The sequence below is a fragment of the Acomys russatus genome, chromosome 11, assembly GCF_903995435.1.
Source record: "Acomys russatus chromosome 11, mAcoRus1.1, whole genome shotgun sequence".
NCBI classification, from domain to species: domain Eukaryota; kingdom Metazoa; phylum Chordata; class Mammalia; order Rodentia; family Muridae; genus Acomys; species Acomys russatus.
In genome coordinates, this window is record NC_067147.1 from 10,601,884 (window position 1) to 10,629,174 (window position 27,291).

Here is a 27,291-nt window from a genome sequence, read left to right on the forward strand (position 1 = left end):
AAACAGCACAGAGTTCATACAAGCAAACACTGGGCGTATGCCACAGAAAGCAAAGCTCAGATACCCCAACCACAGACTCTGTGCCAATAAGCCTTCCCTCACTGGTGTATCCTGAACTGAAGGCAGTGTGGCTCAGTACCAAGGAAAAAGCTATGGTCTCAAAGTCAGGAGACCCAGGATCTAGCTCTAATTTCTAACTTTGTTGCAACTAACAAAGGCCATTAAGCCACCGAACTTTCAAATACCTCCTTTATTTATTATTTCCTATGTGCGAAACGAGAGGGAGTTAGAGGCTCCTGCAGTAGCCTGTTGTTTTCTGCGATGCTGGGGATGCAGGATGGGCCTCATGCGGACCAGGGGCATGCTCGAGCTCTGAGCTACACCTACAATTCAAGTGCACGGCAGAAGCTGCTTTAAGGCCCCCAAACTTTAACAGTTTTGGAGACAGGGTGTCACTCTGCAGGCCTGGCTGGCCTGGAACTTACTATGTAGACCAGATTGGTTTTAAACATAAGGCAACCCTCCCACCTCTGTCTCCCGAGTGCTAGAATTACAAGTGTGTGTCACTAGGCCTGACCGGGAATAAGCCGACTTTGTTGAGTCAGATAGAGTCTTTTCTGTGGTCCAGGCTGGCCTTGACCTCACTGTGTAGCCCAATTTCTTATCCTTCTGCCTTCACCTTCAGAGTGCTGGGAGTGTAGGTGTCTGCCACAGTGCCTGGATTGTTTTTCCAAGTACCGGCCCAGAGCCCAGCCTCTTCGCCTCAGCACTATGGATACTCGGGGCTGGACAGCTGGGGACTGTGCTGTGCACCAGTAGGCGCATTAGCCGCATCTGTGGTCTCCACCTGCCCCAGCTTCCCAGTCCTACCAAAAAATGTTCTTGTAGGAACAAATTACCCTTTGTCCAGAGCCACTGAAGTAGGGGGCTATAATCCACAGCCCCCCCCCCCCAACCAACAGCCCTTTATTCCATCCTGCTGGGCTTAGGTGGCCTCTCTTAGTTCAGTTCATGGGTCCTTTTTTATTCTATTACAGAACGACAAATGTATTTCTGATTTACTGAGCCCAGCTTCCATTGCTGGGCATGGAATAAACCATCACCCTTTCCTTGATGGGATTTTAAAAAGACATTCAGAATGTCTATCTTGCTGAGCATGGCTGGTTGGGCAACCCCCCCAAACCCCAAGACTAAAAACCAAATATTTATTGTACCCTAAAACCATGCACTGAAGAAGCATCCAATTTCTGAACAAATTCACCAAGAAATATTGTCATTTACAGTCACACCATAAACAACTCAGGATTGATGTGGGCAAGAAGGCAGCAGTGGGATGAAGACGCCGGGCCATTAGAGACCTAGCCTGCAGGCCATTTCTCATGTCCTCTAAGAGTCCATGGAAAATGTACATATTTATTTTTTTTTAAAGATTTATTTATTTATTATGTACACAATGTTCTGTCTGCCATAAGAGGGCACCAAATCTCATTACAGATGGTTGTGAGCCACCATGTGGTTGCTGGGAATTGAACTCAGGACCTTTGGAAGAACAGCCAGTGCTCTTAACCTCTGAGCTGTCTCTCCAGTCCCACTTATTTGTTTTTTTGAGACAGGGTTTCTCTGTGTAACAGAGCCCTGGCTGTCCTGGAACTTACTCTGTAGACCAGGCTGGCCTTGAACTCAGAGATCTGTCTGCCTCTGCTTCCTGAGTGCTGGGATTAAAGACATGAGCCCAGCTCACTTCTATTTATTTTTTGTAAAGCCTCTTCTTTTTCTTAAATAAAATTCAAATGAGTTTCAATATTAGTGTATAAACATTTTACTTAGTTATTTATTTTGAGACAGGGCCTCACTATGTAGTCCTGGCTGTCTTTGAACCAGAGAAACCTGCTTGTGCCTCCTAAGTGCTGGGACTAAAGGTGTGTGCCCCACCTGCCCAGCCCAGGATATAAACATTCTAAAGACTTTCTTTAAATGGCAGACTCAATAACAGCATTCAGTATGCTCTGTGTTAGCAAAGATGACCTGGAGGACAGTGATGCACCCTGGGAAAAGGGTGACAGCTCCAGAACTTGTGTATGCAAGTGTGTGTGTCAGGCTTTGTGTGTGTGTGTGTGTGTGTGTGTGTGTGTGTGTGTGTGTGTGTGTGTGTGTGAAGTAGAGTTTCTCTGTGCAGCACTGGCTGTCACTAGCTTGGTAGACCAGGCTGACCTTGAACTCACAGCAATTCATCTGCCTCTGCCTCCCAAGTGCTGGGAGGCACCAGACTGCAAAGACAAACTTTAATTGCTTTGAAACAACTTTCTCAGATGGCACCAATGTGACACCTAGATTAGATTTAGAACACTTTATAGACTCTGGAAGTTTAGCCCTCCAGAGAGACAAATCTGGAGGCAGTTCAGACAAATCACTGTGTTAAAAAAGGGGAACCCTGGTGGGCTCCTCTAGTGACTTTAAATGCATGTTGACAAAGGTCAATGTGGCCTGTCTTTGGTGACACACAGTCTGAGGGGCCTGCAGGGTACTGGGGAACAGTACCAGTAGACAAGTGGACTTCCTGGAGACCTGCTCTCATGCAGAGCTGTCAATCACACATTTCCTGAAGACCATGGTGGCAGTGGTGGTGGTGGTGGGGCTTGTTGCCTGGTGATCAAGTCTTACTATATACCTCAGACTGGCTCTCAACATCCCAATTCCCCTGCTACAGCCTCCCGAGTGCTGGGACAACAAGCCTGTGTCACCACACTTGGCTTTAAGGGCCTTTTCTAAGTTCTCCACATGCAGCATTATGCTTGGCAGAGAATACACACAGTCACTCTGCCTTGGCCAAGTGAGTAAGAAAGTGATTGCTGTATGGTGTGACCTCTGCCAGACATCCATTGTGCTTAGAACTAGGCACAGCTGCATGACCCTCATTGTCTCCCAGACTCTGGGGACAACACAGATACTTACAGCCCCACAGTTGGGCATTTCACAGATGAAGGAGCCTGATGATTGGCCAACAGCCTGCATGGGCGGCCCCTCCGTGGGAGCCAGGGCAGGGGCAGGCGGTGGCTCTGGTGACTTGGGCACTTCACTCTCCTCTTCTTTTATGGATTTCCTATCTTCTTCTGGGTCCTCTTCTTCTTCCTCGGCCTCTTCTTCCTCTTCACTCGTCTGTTGTTAATAAAAGCAAGAGCGTGATATCCCCAAAAGGTGCTTTTAATGGTGGGCAGAAATCACAAGCCATGAGGTCATGGGACATTGGGGCTGTGTCATTTTTGTCCTATGGTAGGTGACAGAGTCCGAGGGACTGGTCTCTGGATACTTAGGATCTTGGGGTCAAGAACTTTTCCTACTGCACTTTGGGTTCTCCCATGATCCCTTATAGAAATATGCTAAGGCAGAGGGGATGGGTGTGAAGATCCCTGTGTGTGCGTGTGTGTGCGCGCGCGTGTGTGTGTTAGCACAGTGAGTAAAGCGATTGGTGTACAAGCATGAGGACCCGAGTGTCAGTCCACAGTCCCCAGATAAAAGCTAGGTGTGTGCAGTGCCTAGAGGTGGAAACAACAGGACCCCTATAGGTTGCTGCCAGATAGTCTAGCCAAGAAGTTAAGCTACAGTCTCACTGAGAGACCCTGCCTCAAAGAAGAAGGTAGAGGGACTAGAGCAATGGCTTGCTTGCCTGTGAGGAGCACTTGATGCTCTTTCAGACACCCAAGTCCAGTTCCCAGCACCCATGTCTAGCAGGTCACAGTTGACAGTAGGGGATCTGATGCCCTCTTCTGGCTTCCCTGGGCACTGCACACATGTGGCATACACTTATAAAGGCTCACATACACAGAAATAAAGAATAAAATAAAGGCTGGAGAGCTGGCTCAGCAGGTAAGAGTGCATACTGTTCTTCAGATGACCAGTGTTCAATTCTCAGCATCCTCTTTGGTGGCTGTGACTCTAGTTTGAGGGTATATGGTGTCTTCTTGTCGCTTCTCTAGGCAGCTGCATGAATGTGGTGCACACACATAATACACATTCAGGCCCACAACACATACACATGAAATAATAAAATAAATATTTGAAAAAAACCTTTAAGCCAGGTGCAGTGGCTCCTGCTCAACAAAGTGAGCCCAGGATAGCCAAGGTAACACAGAGAAACCCTGTCTCAAAAATCAACAACAAAAAATCTTTAGGTGGTAGTGGAGTCTAGACAGGGTTTCTCTGTGTAGCCTTGGCTGTCCTGGACTCGCTTTGTAGACCAGGCTGGCCTCGAACTCACAGAGATCCGCCTGCCTCTGCCTCCCAAGCGCTAGGATTAAAAGTGTGTGCCACCATGTCTGGCTGTGCCTGCTGTTCTTGCAGAGGACCCAGGTTCAGTTCCCAGCACCCACATGGTGGCTCACAACCATTCCAGTTCCAAGGGATCTGATGCTTTCTTCTGAACCCCATGGGCACAAGGCATGACTATGGCACACATACATACATGCAGGCAACACACTCACACACATAAAATAAGACTTGAAATAGCAAGTTACTGAACAGGGTGGTGTGGGTGGGCTGGGAAACAATTCAGGGATTAATTTGACTTTCAAATAGAGATGTATTTATTTTATTTGTGAGTATGTGTTTGAGCCTGCGTGAGTTTCTGTGCACCATGCGCATGCCAGTGCCCAAGGAGGCCAGAGAGCATGTGACTCCCTGGAGCTGGCGTTACAGTTATGAGCTGTTTTATGTGGGTTCTGGGTACCAACCCTGGGTCTTCTCCAAGAGCATGAGTGTTCTTAACTGATGAGCCATCTCACCAATCTTTTTGTTTTTCTTCTTTATAAAGGGTCTCGTATAACTCAGACTGGCCTTGAACTTGCTTTGCAGCCAAGGCTGGCCTTGATGCCGGATCCTCCCTGTCTCATCTCTCAAGTGCTGGGTTTGGAAGGGCATCCCGCCACCATGCCCCCACTTGCGTGCTTGCTTTCTCTTTCTGCTTCCCAGACAAGGTCTCACTGTGTAGCCCAGACTGGCTCTGAAGTCACAATCCTCTTGCCTCAATGTCTTAGGTGATGGGTCACAGACACACATCATAAGAAACTCTCAACTCCTTGACTGTGCTCTGTCTTCCTGGGGTAGAGTGAGGGTGGCTGGCTCCTGCATGCCCAGAAATGGCTGAGGACCAGGAAACAGGAATTCTCTAATACAGCATTAAAAAACCATTCACAAGAGGCTTGCACACTTATTGCACCACTGAGCAGCCAGTAAACAGTCACCCTGTTTTACAAATTAGGAGATAGAAGGTACATAAAGCTGTCATCCCCTGACAGGCCATTTGCCTCTGCCAGGCCCTTCCCACACACACACTGCTTATAGCAGACAAACTCCAGTTTGCTTGTTCGCTAGGCCGTGTAGTTTTCTGCAAGCCTCTGATTCTTAGAATCCAGAAGTAGAAATTTCCAAGAAGAGTAAAGATTTCTGATAATAGGGGAACCTGAATCCAGAAACCACAGGTTTCCTCTCTCTAGTGTTTTTTTTTTTAAGACAAAGTCATATAACTACATAACCCTGGCTGGCCTAGAACTCACTCTGTAGACGAATCTGGCCTCGAAATCACAGAGATCCACCTGCCTCAGCCTCCCAAGTGCTGGAATTAAAGCTGTATGATACCACACCTGGCTTTTTGTTTTCATTTTTAAACTATGGAGATGTCTTTGCATGTGGATAGGTATGAGGGAGTGCCCTCAGAAGCCAGAGGCATCAGATCCTCTGGAGCTGGAGTTACAGGCTGTTGTGAGCTGTCGTACAATGTGGGTGCTGGGAATCAAACCCAGGTCCTCTGGAAGAGCAGCAAGTGCTCTTAACTACTGAGCCATCTCTCCAGCTTCTCCTGCTCCCCTCCCCTTTAGGACGAAGTTTTATTCCGTAATCCAGATTGGCCTAAAACTCACTACGTTATTCCAAGCTGGACCGTGACTCATGGCACTCCTGTGTCTCTACCTGCTGAGCTCTGGGATTACAAGTATACACTTCCACCCTGTAGTGGCCTCTCTCCAGGTCTGATTTAGGGGTAGGTTGTGGGAGAACCACAAAGACAATACCAGCCAACACGAGGCAGTTAACACTTTCCCTGTTTCAGTGCTGTTCACAGGTAACACTGTGTGGACACACAGCCTAGGGGTGGTGTCAGCAAGGTAAGAAGTGGCCAGTTTCCAGCCAGTTAATTAAGAGCAATTGGTAATGACTACATGGTCAATGCGAGCTGCACAGGCTCAACACCTGTTGTAGAGTAGTTGCTAAAAAGAGGCCCCTTTGTTAGTATAGAACACACAGGTTGGTTTTACACAGGTGGCTTTCTGCCTGTCACCCATCACTTTTCAAATCCAGAGTCTCAGGCAGAACTGTGGACACCCTCTTAAAAAGGACTGGGACTTGGTACTCTTGGCTATTAGGCAGACATGGCTTCCGGTTTGGCATTTATAAGGCATGCTTCACAATAAGGCTTTTTACAACAATGGCATTTGTTCCACGGTACTTACTGTAATTACACTTTTCTCATCTATTGGCTTAAGAACTCTGAAGACGTATTTCACGTAGCCACACACTTACAGATTGAATTCTGCTGCACAGCGCTTAGGCACATCTCAGGAATGCAGATGGGTTTTTATTTCCATCTGTACAAGTTCATAACACATTTGTCATCAAGACAAAGTGACTCAGAGATACAAAGATAGGGGGAGTCAAACCCCAACATGTAGCTTTCTGCACCTACATGTTGGCCATTTTACGATGCCCTGCAGACCAAAGCATTTAGAACAACTTCAGAAGGCAAATGGGCAAACACAGGGGACAGAGAAAGAGACCCATACACACACATACACACAAGCACGCACGCGTGCGTGTGCACACACGCAATTATATATGGATTTGTGTGAGTTTACACCACCTCCGTGCCATGCCTGCAGAAGCCAGAAGAGAGTGTTAGATCCCGTAGCTGGAGTTACAGGCAAGTGTGAGCAGCCCTATGTGGGTACTGGGAATCAAACAGCTCCTCTGAGAGACAGCAGGGAGTGCTCCTAGCCACTGAGCCATCTCTCCAGCCCAAGGAACTATATTTAACATGATGCCTGAGCCTTAATGTCCACACCAAGATCTCCTTGCAGAGGGCAGTGGTTTTATACCCATGCTGTGTGAAATGGCAAAAATGGAACACAGAATAATCTACAGAAGACACACACCCAAGGGTCAGGGTTGCCCTTGACAGCAATGAGGAAAGGCATTAAATGTGTGGTGTCCATTGGGCAACCCTCCCCTCACCAAGGCTTCTAATTCTCCCAGAACTCTGTACAGATGTCATTCTTAAATTCAGAAAATCAGCCAGATAAGTCATTTTCCTAAGCTCATATAGCTGACAAAGAAATTGAACTGAGGACCCGGGGATATGGTCCTCCCGAGTTCAAGTCTGCTATAAAAGCTCGGTATGGCGGCACATGCCTCAAATCCCAGAGCTGTGAGGGTGGAGACAGGCAGATCCCTGGGGATCACAGGACAGCCAGCTGAGCCTCACTAGTAAGCTCTGGACCCCAGGGAAACCCAGACTCAAAAACCAAGGGCGGGGGAGGGGGGAACGGCGTGGTACACTTTCCTCCTTCCTTCTTCTAAGAGAGGAAGGGCCAGCGATGGCTCACTCAGAGTCTCACACTAGCCTGCTAAGCAAGTGGGAATGCAGTGCCCAGCCCTGGCCACCTGGCCATCTGCAGTGTGCATTTGTGCATCTGCATGTGTGTATTTGTGCATGTGCATTTGTGCACTCGTGTGCCAAGACCCACATGTTGAGGTCAGAGGACAGCTTTTAGGAGTGCGTTCTCGCCTTCCATTTTGTGGCCCCAGTGACTGAACTCAGATCAGCAGGCTTGGCAGCAAGCACTTTTACCTGCTGAGCCATCTTGCTGGCCCCTCATCTGCCCTTTAATAAAAGACTGAGGCGGGCCCTCGGCACCTTTCCCTGCCCTCCCAGGTTTCCATTTCTACTTGGCAATCAGTGCTCAGATTGTACTCACAGGACCCAAGAGGAAGCTGGAGCTTTGACTCGGGTTTTAATGGGCCTGAGTCATCTTTGCATATAAGCCTTTTTGCCTTCCCTGAACATTACAAGGGACAAGGGTGTGGATGCTATGAACCCACCCTAACGCTGGCTCGTGGTCAAGGAAGCAGCGGGCGTGGCACTTTCTCCGCTTTTTGTCCTCATCTGAGACTGCACCCTGGCCTGGCCTTTCCTCCAGTAACGTACGCTGGCCAAGATGGCGCTTCTACCTTGTACGGCAATGCCTCTCTAAGAACATTCCTCTGTATAGCATCTGTCTGCTCATCCCATCTCCCCCCAGAGTTCACAGAGGGATGCTGCTAGGAACCAGGAACCCCTGTCTCAGAAAAAAATGTTCCTTCATTGGACAAATATTTACCTAGTGTCATTATAGTATTCCCCTGGGCTCTGTCCCTAGGCCCCATTTGCACCAGAACCGAAGACGTGACTCTCGTAGCAGACGACATCGCCTGGCTTTCCCCTCATGTGCGTGCGTGTGCGTGCGTGCGTGTGCATGCGTGCGTGCGTGCGTGCGTGCGTGCGTGCGGAGGCCTGGAGTTGCTGTGAGGAGTCATTCTCTATCACACTTCACTTTATTCACTGAGCCAGGTCTCTCAATGGATCCCAGAACTCAACGATGTGGCTACTTTGGCCAGGCAGCTTGCTCCAGGATCCCATATCTCTGAGCCTTCTGACCACTAAGATCCTGGCTATACAGCTGTGTTCACATGACATTTACATGGGCTCTGGGATCCAAATGCTGGCCCTCATGCTCTCAGGGCATGCACTTCAACCCCTTAGCCATCTCCCTAGTCCCTGATATCTGATTTTGTCATTTCCCCAAACACAGCACTGACATGGTCCAGAACATTCCAGAAACAAAAGGGACTTTCCCAAGCACTGAAATCATCTGTCCCACTTTACAGTTCACCAGGGGGTGAGGTCCCAGGTCTAAGGGCAGCACTTCCTGTGACCTCTTGCTTACTGTCTGTTCTACTCATATGGACAGCATGGCTCGGTGACCCTGGGCGAGGCCTGGGACCCCGTCTGGGCCACAGCCTGTGAAACTGAGAATCCTTTTGTTTTATCTAAAATTTTCTGGTTCTCATCCCATATTGTTTTCAGATTCTCTTGGAATTCTCGGTCATTTCCACTGTATGTGTGACATCATCCCAACTAGAGTACATCCTGTGAGTGGTGGGAGCAGAGAAGGCAGACACCATTTAGCATCTTGACTGTTGATGTCCACACATACTGCTGTTTAAACATTAAGGAAAAAAAAATCAGGGATTCCCCTGCAGCCTCCAAGTTCCTCCTCGGCAAAGATCCTTGCAAAAGATCTTTCTCCATATGTCTGCTACCTGTGTGTGTTTCCTCACCCCCAATAAATGCTTGCTTTAAAAAACCTGCTAAAAAAATTATGTCATGTGCATGAGTGTTTTGCCTGTATGTATGTGCACCATATTTGTGCCTGATGCTTGAGGCCACAAGAGGGCGCTAAATCAACTGGGACTGGAGATACAGACAGCTACGAGCTGCCACAGGGTGGGTTGGGGTGAGAAGCAAACCCAGGCCCTCTGCAAGAGCAGCCAGTGCTCTTAGCCACTGAACAGCCTTTCCAGCTCATATATTGCTATTTATGTTGTGGCAATTAATTGCTTTCAGTTGACAGAACCACAGTAGGCCCTATTGTACACCCCCTTTCTTCCTTTTACATTTTCAGTTTTTAAAGATTTACTTACTCACTTTATTTACTTATTTTGTTTGTTTTTGAGACAGAGTTTCTCTGTGTAGCCCTGGCTGTCCTGGAACTCGCTCTGTAGACGAGGCTGTCCTCGAACTCATAAATTTGCCAGCTTCTGCCTCCTGAGTGTTGGGATTAAAGGTGTGCACCACCAGGCTTGGCTGGAAAACATTGACTTTACTGTGTATACATGTGTGCCTGAGTGTGAATATGTGCACGTGTGAAAGTAGGTGTTGCAGGAGTCTGGGCGAGGGCACTGATCCTCTGGAGCTGGAGTGGCAGGTGTGAGCCACCCTATTTGGGTGTTGGAGAGCAACTCAGGACCTCTGGAAGAGCAGGATGCACTCTAAACACTGAGCCATCTCTGTTGCCCCAGGGCTTGACTTTGAAATTAAATTTAATCTAACTTACTTATTTATTTGTAATAGGTTTCACGTAGCCCAAGCTAGCCATGAATTATGTAACCAAAATTGACCTGGACCTACTGATGATCTTCCTTGTCACCAGTTTCCAAGAGCTGGGATGACAAGTGAATGCTACCACACTCAGTTTTATGCAGTACTGGATTCAAACCCGGGGCCTTGTGTATGCCGGGTCAGGCTCTCTACCAGCTGCGCCACATCCTCAGCTTCCGTCTTAGGTCTTAGGTTTAGAATATGGAGATAACTTTGGGCTGTCCGCTAATAAGGAAGATCAGTGCCAACAGTGGATGGTGATGCAAGGACTGGAACTATCCGTACTCACTCAGCAGTTCTTTGGTGACTAAGCCTTCCCAGTTCTACCTACGGGTCAAAGTGCCTCTTGCTCATGCTTTAGGGAGGATGCTACACAACCCCAGAACTCCTTCATCTTTCTGGTGATAGCAGGATGCATGGAGGTCCTCATGACGGAAGGTGTCACATATGGTTGATCTATCGACCGCATCTTTATGGAAGACGTTACATGTATTTTATGAGGAGTTTCTATACAGTCTTGTCTACAGCTTTGTTGTGCACATGGGATTGAGTTAATTATCAACGGGAAAAATTTCACCAAATTGTGCAGTGCTCATTATTATGGGTACAGTGCTCTGCCTGCATGTACACCTGCAGGCCAGAAGAGGGCATCAGATCACATTATAGATGATTGTGAGCCACCATGTGGTTGCTGGGAATTGAACTCAGGACCCTCTGGAAAAGCATTCAGTGCTCTTAACCTCTGAGCCACCTCTCCAGCCCTTGTGCTGTGCTTAAATATCACTAAAAATATACTTTGGCTGGGTGCAGTGGTTCACATTTTTAATCCCAGCACTCAGGAGACAGGCACAGACTGTGGGCTCAAGGCTGGCCTGGTCTACAGTGTGAGTCTAGGACATCCAGGGCTACACAGAGAAACCGTGTCTCAGGTGTAGGGTGCGGGGGTGGGGGGGATACTTTGGTCAGACCCTCAAAATTTAAACCACCATCGGCTACTGAGCTGTGTTGAACTGCGCTAGCTTTTCGCCTCCCATGGATTGTTACTCTGCTGGCCACGGTGGTCACAGAGACCCCCACACGCTGCTACGTTCTCAGGCCAGTGACACCTGTGACATGGAAGGCTCAGGAGAGACTGTTAGAAGGGCTGAGACCACTTTTGCTTCACTCGGCTCCTGCCTTCCTAGAAACCCAAAGCAATTACATCTTTACTAAGGGAAGGCTTACACCTGAACCGGGAAATGCCTTCCTTCTGCTGGCAACAGGGACTCAAGTCCTACGTTTCTTAAGTGTGCAGGGAACTGTCACCTTCCCTAGGAGCACTCGCTGGCTCAGGAGTGGAGTGAGGGCAGCCGCAGAGGAACCAACAGAGAATCTTCGCTCACCATGCAGTCATCGATGACTTCCGCCAGGCGTGTCCGGTGTTTCCGCCCTAAGCGCACTATCTTCTTCCAAGTGTAGTAGTACTCCACGCACTGAGCCACCGTCTTGGACTTCACCTGCCAAGAAAGTGCACGCGTGGTTAGCTCCAGCACCGGGCGGCAGGCAAGTTTTGGAACACTGAATTCTGTAACCGGCAGAGAGGCACGCCCATCTCTGAGGGTTCAAGGCAAAGCTGGTCTACAAGGCAGCTCCAGGGCAGCAAGGGCTACCTGGGGAGACTCTTTCTCAGCAAACAAACAAGACAAAACCAAACCAGTAGGAGTTACTCTTTCCGTGCCTGCTTTTATCTTGGACAGCCATAATACAAGTAGGTTCTCCTAATCATTTCTTTAAACAAAAAAAAAAAAACAGAACAAAGAAAGTACTGTAGCCAGGCAGTGGTGGCATGCGCCTGTAATCCCAGCACTTGGGAGGCAGAGGCAGGTTGATCTCTGTGAGTCTACAGAGTGAGTTCCAGGACAGGCAAAGCTACACAGAGAAACCCTGTCTTGAAAACTAAAAAAATAAAAATAAAAAAAAATAAAAAAAAGAAAGAAAAAAGGCAGGGGAGTGGGTGGGGGCTGGAGAGATGGCTCAGAGGCTAAGAGCACTGACTGCTCTTCCAGAGAGTCCTGAGTTCAAGTCCCAGCAACCACATGGTGGCTTACAGCCATCTATAATGTGATCTGATGCCCTCTTCTGGCCTGCAGGTGTACATGCAGGCAGAGTACTGCATACATTAGAAAAACAAAAACAAACAATGTACCATTGTAACATTTACTCATGTATGCCTGTACACATGTGTGGAGGTCAGGGGACAACTTGTGGGAATAAGTTCTCTCCTTTGACCATGTGGGGCCTGGGGACTGAATTTAGATAGTTGGGGTTGGCAGCAAGCTTCCTTACCCGTTGAGCCGTCTAACACGCCCCCTACTGTTCATTTATCTTAGGTCTCATTCCAGAACTTCTTTATGCAGGGTATCAACAAGCACAGATGTGTACTCTTCTCTCTGCCACTTTTCCTCACGATGCAGCAAGCACACCATCAACACTATTTGGTGGCGTGACAACCTCTGCCCAGCTTGGACATCTGCAGACCAGTCTGCAGAGATCTTATTTACTTATTTAAAAGCTGCAAAACAGATGCTGTCGCGTGTAAAGTGCTGGAGCGCTCAGCTCTTTGTCCTGGTGACTCTCAAAACTTATTTATAATGTTGGTGTGGTGCACACCTGTGACCTCAGCACTTGGTACGTGGGGCAGGGGATCAGACTCAGCCACACAGCCAGTTTCACGTGAGATCCTGCCTCCAACCCAACCCAAAACAATGTATGAAGAAGTCCTCAGCAACAGGCTAAGCATTGTAGGCGAAAGAGCGTCCCCAATGCAGAGAACCAGCTCTGACCTGTGATGCCCCAGAGAGGCAAAGGTATCTCTTACCCAAGATGCTTCAGGCCAGGTGTGATGGCGCATGCCTGTAATTCTAGCACCAAGGAGGTTACAGGGGGGAGGGCCAGAAATCATCCTTGGTTCCATACTGAGTAGAGGGCCAGCCTGGGATACACGGGTTGGCTCAGTGGATGTGTGCTGCCAAACTTGAGTTTGATCCTTGAGGCTGACATGATGGCAGGAGAGAACCCAGTCCTATAAGTTGTCCTCTGGCCTCAACTCCCCGTAAGTAAGTAAAACTCCACATGTGTGGGGCCAGAAGTGTCAGGTTTGGGTTTTGAAACTGCATAACCCTTCCTGGCTGCGTGTGTGAAGAAACTTCAATACAGCTGAGTCCAAACTATGTTTTCTTTCCCTCATCACCTCCAGTCACACCAACACTGGCACCGCGCTGCCCCGTAAAGACTGCTGTGACTCCCGTCGATGGTGGAAGACAAGCCTTTTGAGGGGATGTTATAAAAACAGTAAACAAAGCTGGGCGTGGTGGTGCACCCGTTTAATCCCAGCCCTCAGGAGGCAGAGGCAGGTGGATTGCTGTGAGTTCAAGTCCAGCCTGATCTACAAAGGGAGTTCAGGACAGCCAAGGCTACACAGAGAAACCCTGTCTCGAAAAACCATTTAAAAAAAAAAAAGGAGTTAACAAAAATATCTCACTCTCACAATGCCCTGAACCTCACAGTTCCTTTCAAATGAGCACTGGAAAAATTGGCTTACCATCTTCTGTACAAAAATAAAGTCTTTGCTGTAAGTGGCCAATGCTTTATTAAACAGCTTTCTTTCTAGAGATGTCCACTTGTCAGAACCTGGAACAAAACAGAACTTTAGTTAGGGACAGCTCTCTCTCTCCCCTTCCCCTGCACAGATAAATAGATAGCTAGATAGATGAGACAGACAGACAGATAGACAGCTCCATAGATCCTCCCAGGGTTGGGGGTCGGAGTACAGCTCAGTGGCTGAGGGCCTGCCTAGCAACAATTATCTCCGTACCCAGTCATAGGAGACTCAGGAGTTCAACCCCAGCCTGAGCTATGTAGTGAATTTAAAGTGAACCTGTGCAACATGAGATCCTGTCCCAAGACAAGAAAAATAAAAATAAAAGAGCAGATCATAGTGTTCTGCACATTCATTTGGTCTAAGTCAAGATCCAACCGTCTAGAAAAGGACGCTGTACATATCAAACTCTTGTGTGGATGAAAAACTAGTCTAGAGCTGGGAACAGTGCCGTGTGCCTGTGGTCCCAGCAGCAGGACCAAGAGTCCAGTGCCAGCCAGCCTGAGCTACATGGCAGAGCCTTGCTTAGAAAAACCAAAACAAAGCAAAACAAAAAGCAACAGCGGCTGGGGACCTGCAGTAGTCAGCAGGCCTGGCTCTGGCTCAGGTCTCAGCTCTGATCTGGATCTGGGCAAGTCTCTTAACTCAAGACTTCCAAGTTTTGCAACCAGTGTGTGGCAGTATTAGAACTGTCTCTACACGTTCTATTTTTGTGAAGGTTAAAAATACTCCCATACAGCCAGGAGTGGTGGCACACGCGGTTAATCCCAGCACTGGGGAAGCAGAGGCAGGCCTGAGTTCTAGGCCAGCCTGGTCTACAAAGTGAGTCCAGGACAGCCAGGGCTATTACAAAGAGGACCCTTGTCTCTAGGGTTGGGGGGAGGGGAACCAACCAACCAACCCAAAACCAAAAAACCCCACCCCTCAGCTTGATGACTGGGGCTGTGAGCGCTCATTGGCGCAGCTTGCCTACAGCTTTTGCCTAATTACCATATTTATGAATGCAAGCACTCATTCAGTTAGCATGTCTCAGGGTGTGGCTGAGTTCTCAGTCTCCACTATTACCAAGGCCACCGGTATTCAAGGTGACAACTACAACCAGGACGACGGTAAAAGAGAGTTTTAGTGGAACACAGAGAAGGAACACTGTACTCAGGTCAGGGCCAGGAAAAATACCAGACAGGAGTTTTAAAGGTCACACAAAAGCCAGTCAGGCAAGAAAGAGATAGAAGGGAATTCTGGGTAGGAAAGTCAAGTGCAAAGTCAGAGACAGGAATGAGACACTTCATTCATTCACTCGTTCATTTAATACTTAGGTTTACTAAGGTGTTAACTACAAGCAAGACATGGTGTTAGGAAGAAAGACCTACCCAGGGGCTAGGGGGATGACTCAGTGGCTAAGAGTGCTTGCTGTGAAAACAAGACGACCTGAGTTCAAATCCTCAGCTTTCATGTTAAAACATGCGTGGGCCACACGAGCCTATGTTGGCGGCTGAGACAGATGGATCCTACAACCGGCCAGCCTGCCTTACCAAGACGGTGAGCTTCATGAGACCCTGTCCTGAACAATAACGTGGAGAAAGACACCTTGTCCTTTTCTGAGACACACACACACACACACACACACACACACACACCTAAAGGAAGCTGCCATTTAAGACTATTGGCTATATCACTAAGAGCCCTGTAAGGCTGGTGTCGCACTGGCCCACTTTACAGATGAGAAGATGGGAGTCTTCTAGCACGGCTTAGCTCTAGGCTTCAGAAAAGGGGAAGCAGGCTGAAGAGAGGGGACGGTTAGCAGATCTGCGCCCCGATGGGGCAGAAGCGCAATGGTCCTGCCACGCTATGCACGTCTCATTGGCCAACACACATACACGATTCATGGCTTTCTTCCTTACTAGGACAGTAGGGTATGCTGAGACTGGATTCAGAATGGGACTGACGTATTCGGAGCAAGAAACGAGGCCTGCGTGGTGGGAGGGAGCGAGGCTTGAGTGGTGTGGGTGGGTTTCATAAGCATGGTCCACTGGGTAGTGGTGGTGAGAAGGAGTGGCCCCTTGAGAGGGGGGCCTGCTGGGAAGTCATTCCTAGGCCCTGTCCAGTCACTCTGTGGCTTGCTGTCGCACCAAGTGACCAGTCTGCCAAGATGGTGCCATATCTGCCATGCGGGATGGAATTCTCACCAGAGGGCACCTAGCCACGGACTTTTTTTTTTTTTTTAAACTGTAGGCTAAATACATCTATTTTCTCTATGAAATACCCAGCATTTCATTATATTAAGAGAAAACACAGGGTTCTTATTTCTGGGTGTGCTAGGGATCCAGCCACCACATGGGTACACAGAAAACCACACTGTTTTTATGGCTCCCAAGTTTTCTACATCTCTGATTCCTGGATGGCACAAGACTGGCCACTGGTACTCTATCACCCTTTCTCGGATATCTTAAAACTGGGGCTTTGTGTTGTTTTCTTTTCTTCTTTTTGTTTTGTTTTGTTTGTTTGTTTGTTTGTTTGAGCTAGGGTTTCTCTGTAGTCCTGGCTGTCTTGGAATCGCTTTGTAGGCCAGGTTGGCCTGGAACTCACAGAGATCCGCCTGTCTCTGCCTCTCGAGTGCTGGGATTAAAGGCCTCCGCCACCACTGCCCAGCATTTGTTTTGTTTTCTTAAAGGAGTCCCATGTTGTAGGCCTGGCTGCTCCCTTACGCACTGGGAGCTGTTTGCCTCTGCCTCCAAGGTGCTGGGATTACAGGTGTGTGCCACCACGCCGCCATAGCATCTTTACTCCAAGCTGAGGCAGGTCCAGGTTTTCCATTTTACTCTGACCAACTGCGAGGTCTTGAGCACAGGCAACCTGAATCGCATTTGCCATTCAAGGATACGAAAAGTCAGTGAATCAAGAGAAGACATTCTGGGGAGGCAGACATCCCAGGATTGCTGAGGGAGTTTGTGGCGCAGTGATGTCAGCGCAGGTGTCTGAAATAAAGGCCCTTTCCACAGAAAGCCTTGGCGGATCTTCCAGGCAAGAGCTCTGGCTCTAGATGCTGAACAGTCCACAGTCCGGCCGGCTCGGGCCTCTAAAAGCACTTACTTCCCTTGGTTTGCAAGGTCATATTCTTACAGCTTTGAAGAAAATGTTGCACAGAAGGATCTTCTAACAGGCTGGACCTTAGCACCCGGAGACCCTGACTTCACGGTCTGTGCAAACCACAGCAACTTGGGCTGCGGGTTGGGCATCTGAACACATGCAAGGGGGTGGTGGGAACATCTGTGCCTTCATAGCCATCCCATAATGTTCCTCAGATTATGACCAACATTCTGGGCCTCGGGGGGTGGGGGGTGGGGGGTGGGGGGTTGGAGGTGGAGTGGGGGGGGCAGGTGGTTTCCAGCTCTTCTCTGCTGCTGGAGAGGTCAAAAGAGTTAGAACCATGGAGCAGTTTCAGCTGGGTGACTAAAGAATAGTCACCGTTCCTTTCAGGTGCCCATCAAAACAGCAAAAAGGTAAGAGGATTGGAAAGACTGTCAGAAGGAGATGGCAGCTCAGTCACAGCAGCTTGTGTGTGTGTGTGGGGGGGGGGGTGGCGGCGCACTGTGCTGCTCCATGCTGGTCCAAGATGGGTGGATGCATCAGGAGATGCTGATAATGACCCCTCTCACCCACCCCCCTCCCTGGGGCAGAGCAACGAGAATTCCTTCCAACTTTAGACTGTAGATTTCTTGGAGACACCGGCAGGCAGGGTCTTTTGGCCGTCTCAAGCCAGCAGCATCTCTGTGGAAGTCACACTTCCTTCTACCCCTGGCTGGGTTCACTGTCTCACTGCTGGTCCAAAGAGCAGAGGTCAGCTCCTGGCTCTGCCTCCTTTAGAACACCCACTCTTTCGTGCGCCCACAAGGCTTGCCAGTCCAAAGAAGAAGAAGAAGAGAGCCCTTGACGGGGGTGCCTTGGAGAGTTGATGTTCTGTGATGAGGTCTTCGCTCTCAGATCTTCACTCGTCCAGGAAAGAGATGGCATGGTGGCTCCCTGTCTTCTCTGTCCCTCTTACTGTGAGGCTACCGTGACAGGTGGGAAGCACCAGCCTTGAGAAGATGGCTCTTGCGTAGTCCTAGGATGCGTGAAAAGGATGGTACTTGTATGCGTGTGTGCATGTGCCCAGCAGGGCGTCTATGACTCCGATGGCAGACAGGAAATCCATTTCCACATACACACTAGAGATGGCCTCTGGAGACTAGCGCCCTGGGTGCTGGGCCGAATTCCTAGTGTAGACAAATGACATCTGTGCACTCTCCCTGGATGACATCACGGAGCCATTTTTGTCAGAACTTCAACTGCGAATGTGCCCCTGGCATTCTTCTTTCTGGGATGTTGGGGAAGTCCACTTCTTCGTTTCCTCACCCTTGGACGGTGGTCACTTCATGGTGACCAACACCGTTTGGTCATGAGTAGGTGCTCAGTAGATGCTCTGTGTCCCTACAGGTCACTTGAGGCAGACTCTGTATCAGCTCAGACTCTGGGACATACACTGTCCCTCTGATGTGTGGCCACTCCAAGGCTGCCTGTCCCCACTGGGCCTCCTTGCTTAGGTTCTCACAGCTCTGCCTCTCTCTGTAAGATCTCCACTTGCCCTTAGGCTGGCAATTGAGGTTAGTGGGCTGACCGTCCTCCAGATTTACTGGGTCTACCGGGGGATTCCTGGCTATTGGGCTATTATCAGCAGGGGCCCCTAACAAGCCGATTAAGTCTAATGACAAAGAGCCTAATTAACTGGATGAAATGGGCACTAGGGTAGTATCCGGAAGAAAAACGTGTCGAGCTTTGGTTGCTGGGAAACAGGCTCTGGATGGTGGCTAATTTGGAGGCAATCTACAGTAAATCCAGGCAATTAAAAACAGACATTCCTGGAGCAGAGAAAACGTGTACAACAGTATCTTTTTAGAGGGTCTCTCTGGCTTCCTTTCAGGATTGGGAAAAAAAAAACAAAAAAAAAAAACCAAAACAACTTTTACTGATGACATTACTGTGGTTACAGCAGAAAGACCCGTTCTCTGTAGAAAATGAGAGACTGTGCCAGATTTTCAACATCATACAGAGTGACCTCCAGCAAGGTGAAGGCAGATGTATTTTTCCCCTAAGATTCGGGCTGCTACCCAAGTTTCTTCTAGGTGCAGAGAGAAGGGAGGCCTCAATCTGAATGTGTATTTTGAACTTGTCACTAAACATTTTCTTGGCAAATGCTGTGTCAGGTGAGGCAACAGAGAATGTGCTGACTCAGGCCCTGCTGTAAGAAGCCCACTATATAGTAAAAATGAAATAAAATAAAGTAAAACAAAAGAACTCATAGCTGTGGGGTTTTTTTTTTTTTTTTCTTCAAAGTAATTCTAGCAAGTAGGCAATTCTGTCTCTTTATTAACCTTGGGTGGCCTGCAGTCTCCTTATGGAAAGGGTGCCTCTCCCAAGTCTCATTCGTCTTTCAAAACTGAAGGCAGGGTTTGAGGACCTCGCGGGTGCTGGTGGTTGTGGTGGGACACGATTGAAGTCTTCACTGCACCCTGCAAAGAAGCTAGACCCAGTTCTACCATCCTCAGGGCTCTGCACACATCTGTACAAGGACCTATCCAGTGGAGAAATTTCGGCTGCTCCAGCAGTCTGCCTATAACCAGCTGCCTCTCCACCATGGCTCCCCCATGCGAGGCATGCCCTACCCTGTGTGATGATAAGTGCAACCACTGTAAAGGCCTGCTAGCCACACACAGATGGAGGGGGCTGAGAGGGACAGTGTGTCCCAGTGTAAACTGAACACTGGTGGGAGGCATGGCATAGCTGCTCTCTGCGGATACCCTACAGGCGCTCCGGCAGGCCGCACTCAGGTCTGGGCCAGATGCCCACCTCCCTCACTGGTCCTTTACTTCATAGCATCCCTCCCTCTGGTCCTGAGGGAAGGAAGAGTGTTTCCACAGGCCTGTATCTGTCTGCCTAGGAACCCTGCCTGGCTCTCTTTCCTCCAGGGTTCAGCAAAGCCTGCGTCTGACTTCCTTCTCTAGGAATCCCAGCTAGTTTTTTTTGCCAACTTGACACAAAGTTTGACATACGCGGGAAGAGGGAACCACAACTGAAAAATTGGCTCCATCAGACTAGCCTGTGACCATGTCCTGAGACATTTTCGTTCTCTCTCTCTCTCTCTCCCTCTCCCTCTCCCTCTCTTTGAGACAGGGTTTCTCTGTGTAGCCTTGGCTGTCCTGGACTTGCTTTGTAGGCCAGGCGGGCCTCGAACTCAGAGTGATGCACCTGCTTCTGCCTCCTGAGTGCTGGGATTAATGGCGTGCGCCACCACCACCCAGCCTCTGAGACATTTTCTTAATTGCTAATTGATGGAGGAGGGCCCAGCCACTTGTGGGTGCAGCCATCCCTGGGCACGTGGGCCTGGGCTGTGTAAGAAAGGTAGCTGAAGAAGCCGGAGTAAGTAAGCCAGCAAGTTAGTTCCACCGTGGTCTGCTTCAGTTCCTGCTTCCTGCTTCCTGTGTGGCTTTCCTCAATGATGGACTTAAACAGTTTATAAGTCAAGTAAACCATTTCCTTCCCTAGGTTGGTTTTGCTCAATGTTTTATCACATCAATGGGGACCAAACCAGAGCAGTAACATCGAACGTGAAATTCCAGGGGTCGGGTGGGGCACAGCCTCAGAGCTGGAAGCCAAAGAACTAGAAGGTAAGTGTTCCCGTGGGGCAGAAATTGAGATGACTGTCCAACTGGGAGTACCTAGAATGGCTCTAGGCACAAAGCCCAAGGCAGGCCATGGCTACAATGGGACAGTAGACAGTGACCCTGGAAACCAAATACGGGGGTTTCAGAGTGTGGCACAGCAGCTGGGACATAAGATGTAAAGAAGTCAGTTGTTTCCCGTGGCTCAGTAGGCAACTGTTAAAGGTACGGAGCTGTATCTGACTTTAGGGACCAGTGTCTTCTGCCCCATCTGCTTATAATTCTAGAATCTTCTCTGAAGCTTGGTTTATAATTACTGCCAGAGGAGGCAAGTGACTGGAAGATGTAGGCGATGATAACTTGCACATCAGGTCTCTAAGGGCTGCAATGAATGCAGAAGGCAAGAGACGAAAGCATGTGGGAGGGAGGGAGCGGGGGGGGGGGGGGGGGGAGTAGCTAGCAACACTCAATCCAAAAACCTCAATGTACTTCAGCAGACAGTCAAAGCTCTTGGTAACTTTTTCATGTTTTGTTTTGCTTGGGGCTGGAGTGAGGGTGCTCTAGCCCACAGCTTTCTGGTCCTTTTCCTGTCACAATGTACATAAAATTTAAACAGTTCTTGTTTACCATATTGGGAACAACCAGAGGGCATTGTGTCCTGGATTAAGAGCCTCACAGCCGGCCATGGCCAACCCTAAGGTTCTGGCTAGGCAGTGTGATCTGAGGTCAACCACAGGGACATCTCACAGACAGTGGCGGGAAGCATCTTTTAGCCCCAACACAGCCCCATCCTCCACAGAGAGCAGTTTGGGAGAGAATCCAGGAAGTTGGGACTGCCTGTCGGGGTTTAATGGACAACAGATGATGCTCTGAACTAAGAGGCAATGAAAGTGCTTTCGCGGCGGACTGGTGAGCTCCCACATTGTTCTACCCACATAAGCAGGAACTGATGAAGGCGGCTCCTCTGGCCCCTGGTTACAGGATGCCTTTAATCTCATGTGTCCATTTTGGGTTCATCTCTTTCTTACAGCTGCTGTCAGCTGAGATGGACCCACGGGTAGGTGACCTTGGGTTCACTATGCTTCGTAAACAACTTTGGGGGGTCCTTTCTACCTAGTGACCCCAGGTGGCAAAGCCGCCTCACAAGAGAAGCGCAGGATGGAGGGAGAGGCAAAGGGTGGTTGGTCCAGTATTTGTAAAGAAGACTCCACTTTCGGGCTGTGTTTGGTTGCCTAGTGAGGACTGGAAATGATGTTAACAGGTCCCCAAGGCCACACACTCAGCATCTGCCTAAGGCAGGTCTGCCCAAAGCACCAAAGAAACCCTCAAGTGATGAAAAACCAAGGCGTAGTAGGCAGCCCAGATGTGCGTGGTGTATATTGCTCTTGCAAAGGGCAGGGGTTTGGTTTCTGGCATCCCTATCAGATGACTATTGCCTCTAACTCCAGCTTTCAGGGATCTGGTACCCTCTTCTGGCCTCTGGGACACGTGTGGGTACACATACATAGACACACAGGTGGGCAGATAGACAGACAGACAGACACACACACACACACAATTAAAAATCTTTAAAAATGATAGAGGCAATGGCATATCCAATCACCCTAAAGAAGACAACTATGGCAAGACTGTGGAGACAGAGTGGATGGGTTTTCCTAGTTAGTGGAGCCCCCATTTATGGCCTCCTTTTCTGTCTTCAGGCTCCTCAACCTATTTCCTTCTCACCGCATTTAAATCTAAAACTGTTTTCTACTTAATGCACACGTGCGTGCATGCGTGCATGCGTGCGTGCACGCGCACACACACACACACACATACTCCAGATGCTTGCATGCATGAAGTCCTAGCATTGGAGTAGCTTTTTCTTTACCCTCCCCGTCTTTTTCTTTTTTTGGAACTGGGAATAGAACCTCAGACCTCGAACATCCTAGGTAAGTCATGAGGCACACGGCGGCCAGTGACCTTTTCGGACTCTGAGGTGCACTTCTTGATACAATACTCTATACCCAGTAAATAACTATTGACTAACTAGATTCCAATAGGATGTGGAGCTGCCTAGACTAGCTTTACTCTTCATAAAATTCTGTAGGGGATGAACTTTAAGCCTCATTTGGAATAGAAAACAATCCAAGTCCTTAGAAAGCCTAGGGCCTTCATCAAGACCCGAATCCACCTTTACTGCTTCCAGAGCCACAGGTTGCTATTAGTTGTCTGCTCTGCGTGTGGCCTTGGTGGCTCTTTTCCTCTGATGGCCACTGCGCACCATCTCCCAAGTCTTGGAACATTCACAAGGGGCAGATATTTACACTGGCACACGACTGGCAGTGCTAGGCTAATAGACTCAGTGGTACCTATTTGTTAAGAAGAAAAAAAAAAAAAGATGTAGGCAAATACGTGAGCTGCCCACGCTTAGGAAACAACAGAGCACAGGGGTCCTGGCAACTTACCGGCGTAGTGGTAATTTGCTAACGGATGACATTTTAACCTGACTGGCTTCCGCAGCAGCAACATTTCCAGAGTGGCCTGTGGGTTCAGAGAGAAAAGGCAGAAGTCAGTCTCTGTGTGTGGCCTGGAGGGGACCATCTAACCGCAGGCACGGCAGGGCTGGCACTGCGGCCGAACAATGGGAAAGAAACCCAGGGGTGGACGGTGGGCTCCAACAGGACCCAACATTTTAACACCCACCTCCTCCCCGACCCCCTAGGCCATGCCTGAAGCTAATGCAGACTTGAGTGGGGTCTCTCTGAATGGAGGCGGAGCCTCAGGGGAAGGATTTAAGAGGAAGCAGTGGATGGCTGGTGACTGCTTCTAAGACAAGTCACGGGGCTCCCTTTATCACTGAATAGGAAACGCTGTATTAGTAACAAGTGTACCACACACTGTCCAGCCAGAGCGGTCTCAAGTAAGCCATTCAGATCTGCCTCCCTCAGCTGTCGTGTGTATGTGTCCGTGTTCGTGGGTACATGCATGTATGTGCAGGTGCATGTGAAAGTGTGTGGGCATGTGGAGGTCACATGATACTCAGTTACTTATTCCTCAAGTTCTGTTCACCTTGGTTTTGAGATGGATCTCTCACTGGCCTGGAGGTCACCAAGCCGACTAAGCTGGTGGGCCAGTGAGACCCGATGGTTTGTCTGTGTTTGCCTCCCCAGCACTGGAATTACAAGGTCACTGCACAAAATCTAGGTTTTGTTTGTTGAAGATAGATTTATTTATTTATTTGTTTTTGGTTTTTCGAGACAGGGTTTGTCTGTGTAGCCTTGGCTGCCCTGGACTCACTTTGTAGACCAGGCTGGCGTTGAACTCACAGAGATCTGCCTGCCTCTGCCTCCCGAGTGCTGGGATTACAGGCGAGCGCCACCAGGCCCGGCTAAGATTTATTTGTTTTTATTTTATGCGTATAGGTGTTTTGTCTGCACGTATGTCTGTGCATGATGGACGTGCCTGGTGCCCATGAGCCCAGAAGAGAGCGTTGGATCCTCTGGAACTGGAGTTATAGACAGTTGTAAACTGCCACATGGGTGCTGCGAATTAAACCTGGGTCCTCTGAAAGAGGCCCCATCTTTTTTTCCCCCCAAGACAAGGTTTCTCTGTGTAATAGCCCTGGCGAGCCTGGAACTCACTGTTTAGAGCAGGCTAGCCTCAAACTCACAGAGATCTACCTGCCTCTGTTTCCCAAGTGCTGAGATTAAAGATGGGCACCATCACACCGGACCCCATTTTTGTTTTTAAAGAAAAAGGAAACAGCAAGGAGAGTTGAACAGTGAACGAGCTTGGACTGTGTGCAAAGCAGAGAAATCTTGCTACCCCGAGTCCACAGGTCAGCAGCCTCTGCAGTCTTTAGGAGCTGCTTAGAAACCCAAAACCTTGGAGCCAGAGAGATGGCTCAGTGGTTAAAGCACTGGCTGCTTGCTCAGAGGCCCCGGGTTCAATTCCCAGTACATGACTTCTCACAACTGTAACTCCGGTTCCAGGGGATGTGCTGCCTCTTTGGGCCTCCATGGAGACTCTCCACTTGTGGTGGACAGATACACACAGAAGCAATAAACATTTATAAACATAGAATAAAAGTAGAGGAACGTAAAGAGAAGGAAATCTGGAACCCCCAGGCCCACCCACGGCCATCTCTGACTCAGCACAAACAGCCTAGGGGTACCCCACAGTGACGTGTGTGTGTGTGTGTGTGTGTGTGTGTGTGTGTGTGTGTGTGTGTGTGTGTGCGCGCGCGCGCTGAAGGTTCAAGAGAGGGCAGGGGTTTCAAAAGGCAAGCATTCTAGACCACATGTGCAGTCCTGGCATTTTTATTTCTTTTTTGCATTTTCAGAAAAATGTAAAGGCAGGAAGCCAGTTCTAGTACTAGGAAGAGCCACGTACTTCTCTAAAAGGGAAACCGAGGCTAGTGATGGACTTGTCTAGCCAGAAGCAGAGGCTGACTAGACAAATGGTCAGCTGTGACTCTGGAAAGATGGCACCATGGTTCTAGTTTGGGGACATCTAAGTGCCCTTAGTGAAGGCCCCCAACATTCAGAACTATGTTGAATTGAAGGTGGGAAAACAGAACCACTTCATGTGTGAGGGAAAAGCGGTGTGGAAACACCCGCGTTTGGCTGCTTTCCACAGCAGGAAGGACCTTCAGGCCCATTCTCGTTTCAGGCTTTCCTTCCACCTCCGTCACTGACGCATGAAGTGACAATCATTTCCTACAGCAGATGTGGTCCTGGTTACAGTCTAGTTATAGACATGTCAGCAGGTGTCTGCTTTCAGGTCCGGATTTACTCACTGAGCTAATGCATCCACAAAGCCCCATCTTCTTTCTTCCTTACCATGATATCACCTTTGGCCTCAAAGAGAGAGTGCAAAGCAAATTCCGAATTGGTCCCGCCGCCCGGCAGCGCACTGGAACAACAGAAATTCAGAAGGTTCTCCACTGTTGAGAATAAGAAAGTCACTGTGTCAGACATGTTGGGCGTCGTGAAAGCCCACAGCCATTCCGGAGCGGGAGGTCCCTGCAGGAGAAGCCAGCCTCACCCCGCCCCCACCCGCAGCTTGTCAGTACCTTGTTGCTGGAGAGCCTGGTTTTCCAGCTCAGGCCACGGCTTCCACACCAGTGTGGCCTTGTGTGTGTCCTGAGCCAGGGCGGAGACGTCTTGCAATTCTGGGATCTCTGCTTGGAATCTTAAGCCAATGTTGATGCGTCTTCAACGATAAGAAAAAACAGTGCGGCCTTCAATGGCTGGGGACTGAAAAATCACAGGGGAAGCTAGAAAAATGGGGCAGTCTGAACCTTCTCAGCTGAAGCTGCAGAGGAGGGACAGCTCATTCCAAGAGCATACCAAAGAACTGAAAGGGAGGGCGGCGTGCATGCTACAACGGCAAGTCTGCATGTATATATTCCTTCCAGACCACTCTTACATATTAATATATTATATATGCCGTCCAAGCTCACAAAAACTTGTGATATGAACAAGGTTATAATTATGGTTCCCATTTAAGGAAGTAACAAAGGCCTCTGGAAAACCCGACTCTGCACAGGTCAAAACTAGAATGGTGTCAACTCAAGCTTTCTGATTCTGGACTGTATAGGACTCTACCACACTGGCCCGTTTTCTAAGTTCATTCACAAAAAGCATCATTATCCCCTTAGGCAGCAAAGCAGTGCCTCTTTAGCTACAGCTTTCCGTGGCGTTCAGTTGCCCATGATCAACTAATACTGGATGGAGATATTAGATGGAATACTTGGATAAAATTAATATTAGGGGAAAATATTAATTGGAAGAATAAAGTGATATATTAATTCTGTAACTGCTACTTTCATACTGTGTCAAGTAATGTGATAAAGTCTCAAGTCAATCCACTTCCCCCTGGCCCAGCTGTGAACCACTCTTTAGTCTCCAGTATCCTCGCTGTGTAAACTACCTGCCTGTTAGTCAGCTGGGTGCAGTCTGTGATGGTCCATGATAAATAGTCTATCTATTTAGATAGACTGTCTCAGTTGTCAGATAGTCCACTGTGGCACTGTAGTGCTTACACGCAGGGTGTGGTCCTGTATCAGAGGTTTCAGGTACCCTCTGGAGGTCAAGCTACCAATGCCTGTGTGGGGGACTATACCTCCCACTGGGTGTCATGAATGATTCAAATACTCAACAAGCCCATTTGGAAGGCTTGGCCAAGGGTCTCACAGAGGGGACGTGGGGAAAAGAACACTGAGAAGGACCCTCCCCTAGCTAAGCACCTCCAGTGCCACTGGGGATGCTAGATTGTTTGTATCCGTATCCAGGGTCTCACATTTAATCCTAAGAAAAGACTCTGAAATGCTTGCTGCTTGAAGGAAACAGTAGTTCCCAAGACAGTCGTGGGCCTACCGTTTCCACAACTCTCCCCTCTCAGTGGCCACTGACTATGGAAATACTGACTGCCCTTCCAGAAGCTTCCAGACCTTTCCCTATTCTCGGCTTGGGCTCTAAAGAATAATTGGCTATTCCTTACGGTTCAACGTCCACAGTCTGCTCTCCAGGTCCTGGGGTGACGGTCACATTGTTGCCATCGATGCTGCCTGAAACACAAGAGCTAGAGTTTACAGGACAACAGAGAAAATTTCCTGAGAAATGAAAACAAACAAAAAGTTAGCAGACTAGTATTAGCCAGCCAGCAATAATCAAGGCTCTTCTCCTACCCAACCCATATGAAGTTGCAAAGAATCGGATGCATTTATGAGG

The 27,291-nt window shown here is 48.9% G+C and overlaps 1 protein-coding gene across 4 annotated transcripts in view; it reads right to left on the reverse strand.

Moving 5' to 3' along the window:
- Trerf1 (transcriptional regulating factor 1) overlaps nt 1-27,291 on the reverse strand; it is a 43,002-nt gene that overhangs the window by 4,649 nt on the left and 11,062 nt on the right. For all 4 annotated transcript variants that reach the window (XM_051152851.1, XM_051152850.1, XM_051152849.1 and 1 more), the window contains 7 exons: nt 27,062-27,128; nt 25,632-25,771; nt 25,399-25,502; nt 23,023-23,098; nt 13,824-13,912; nt 11,626-11,739; nt 2,953-3,156 (listed from right to left, as the gene is read on the reverse strand). In XM_051152851.1, the coding sequence (XP_051008808.1) occupies nt 2,953-3,156; nt 11,626-11,739; nt 13,824-13,912; nt 23,023-23,098; nt 25,399-25,502; nt 25,632-25,771; nt 27,062-27,128 (794 nt within the window). The remainder of the gene's footprint in view (nt 1-2,952; nt 3,157-11,625; nt 11,740-13,823; nt 13,913-23,022; nt 23,099-25,398; nt 25,503-25,631; nt 25,772-27,061; nt 27,129-27,291) is intronic.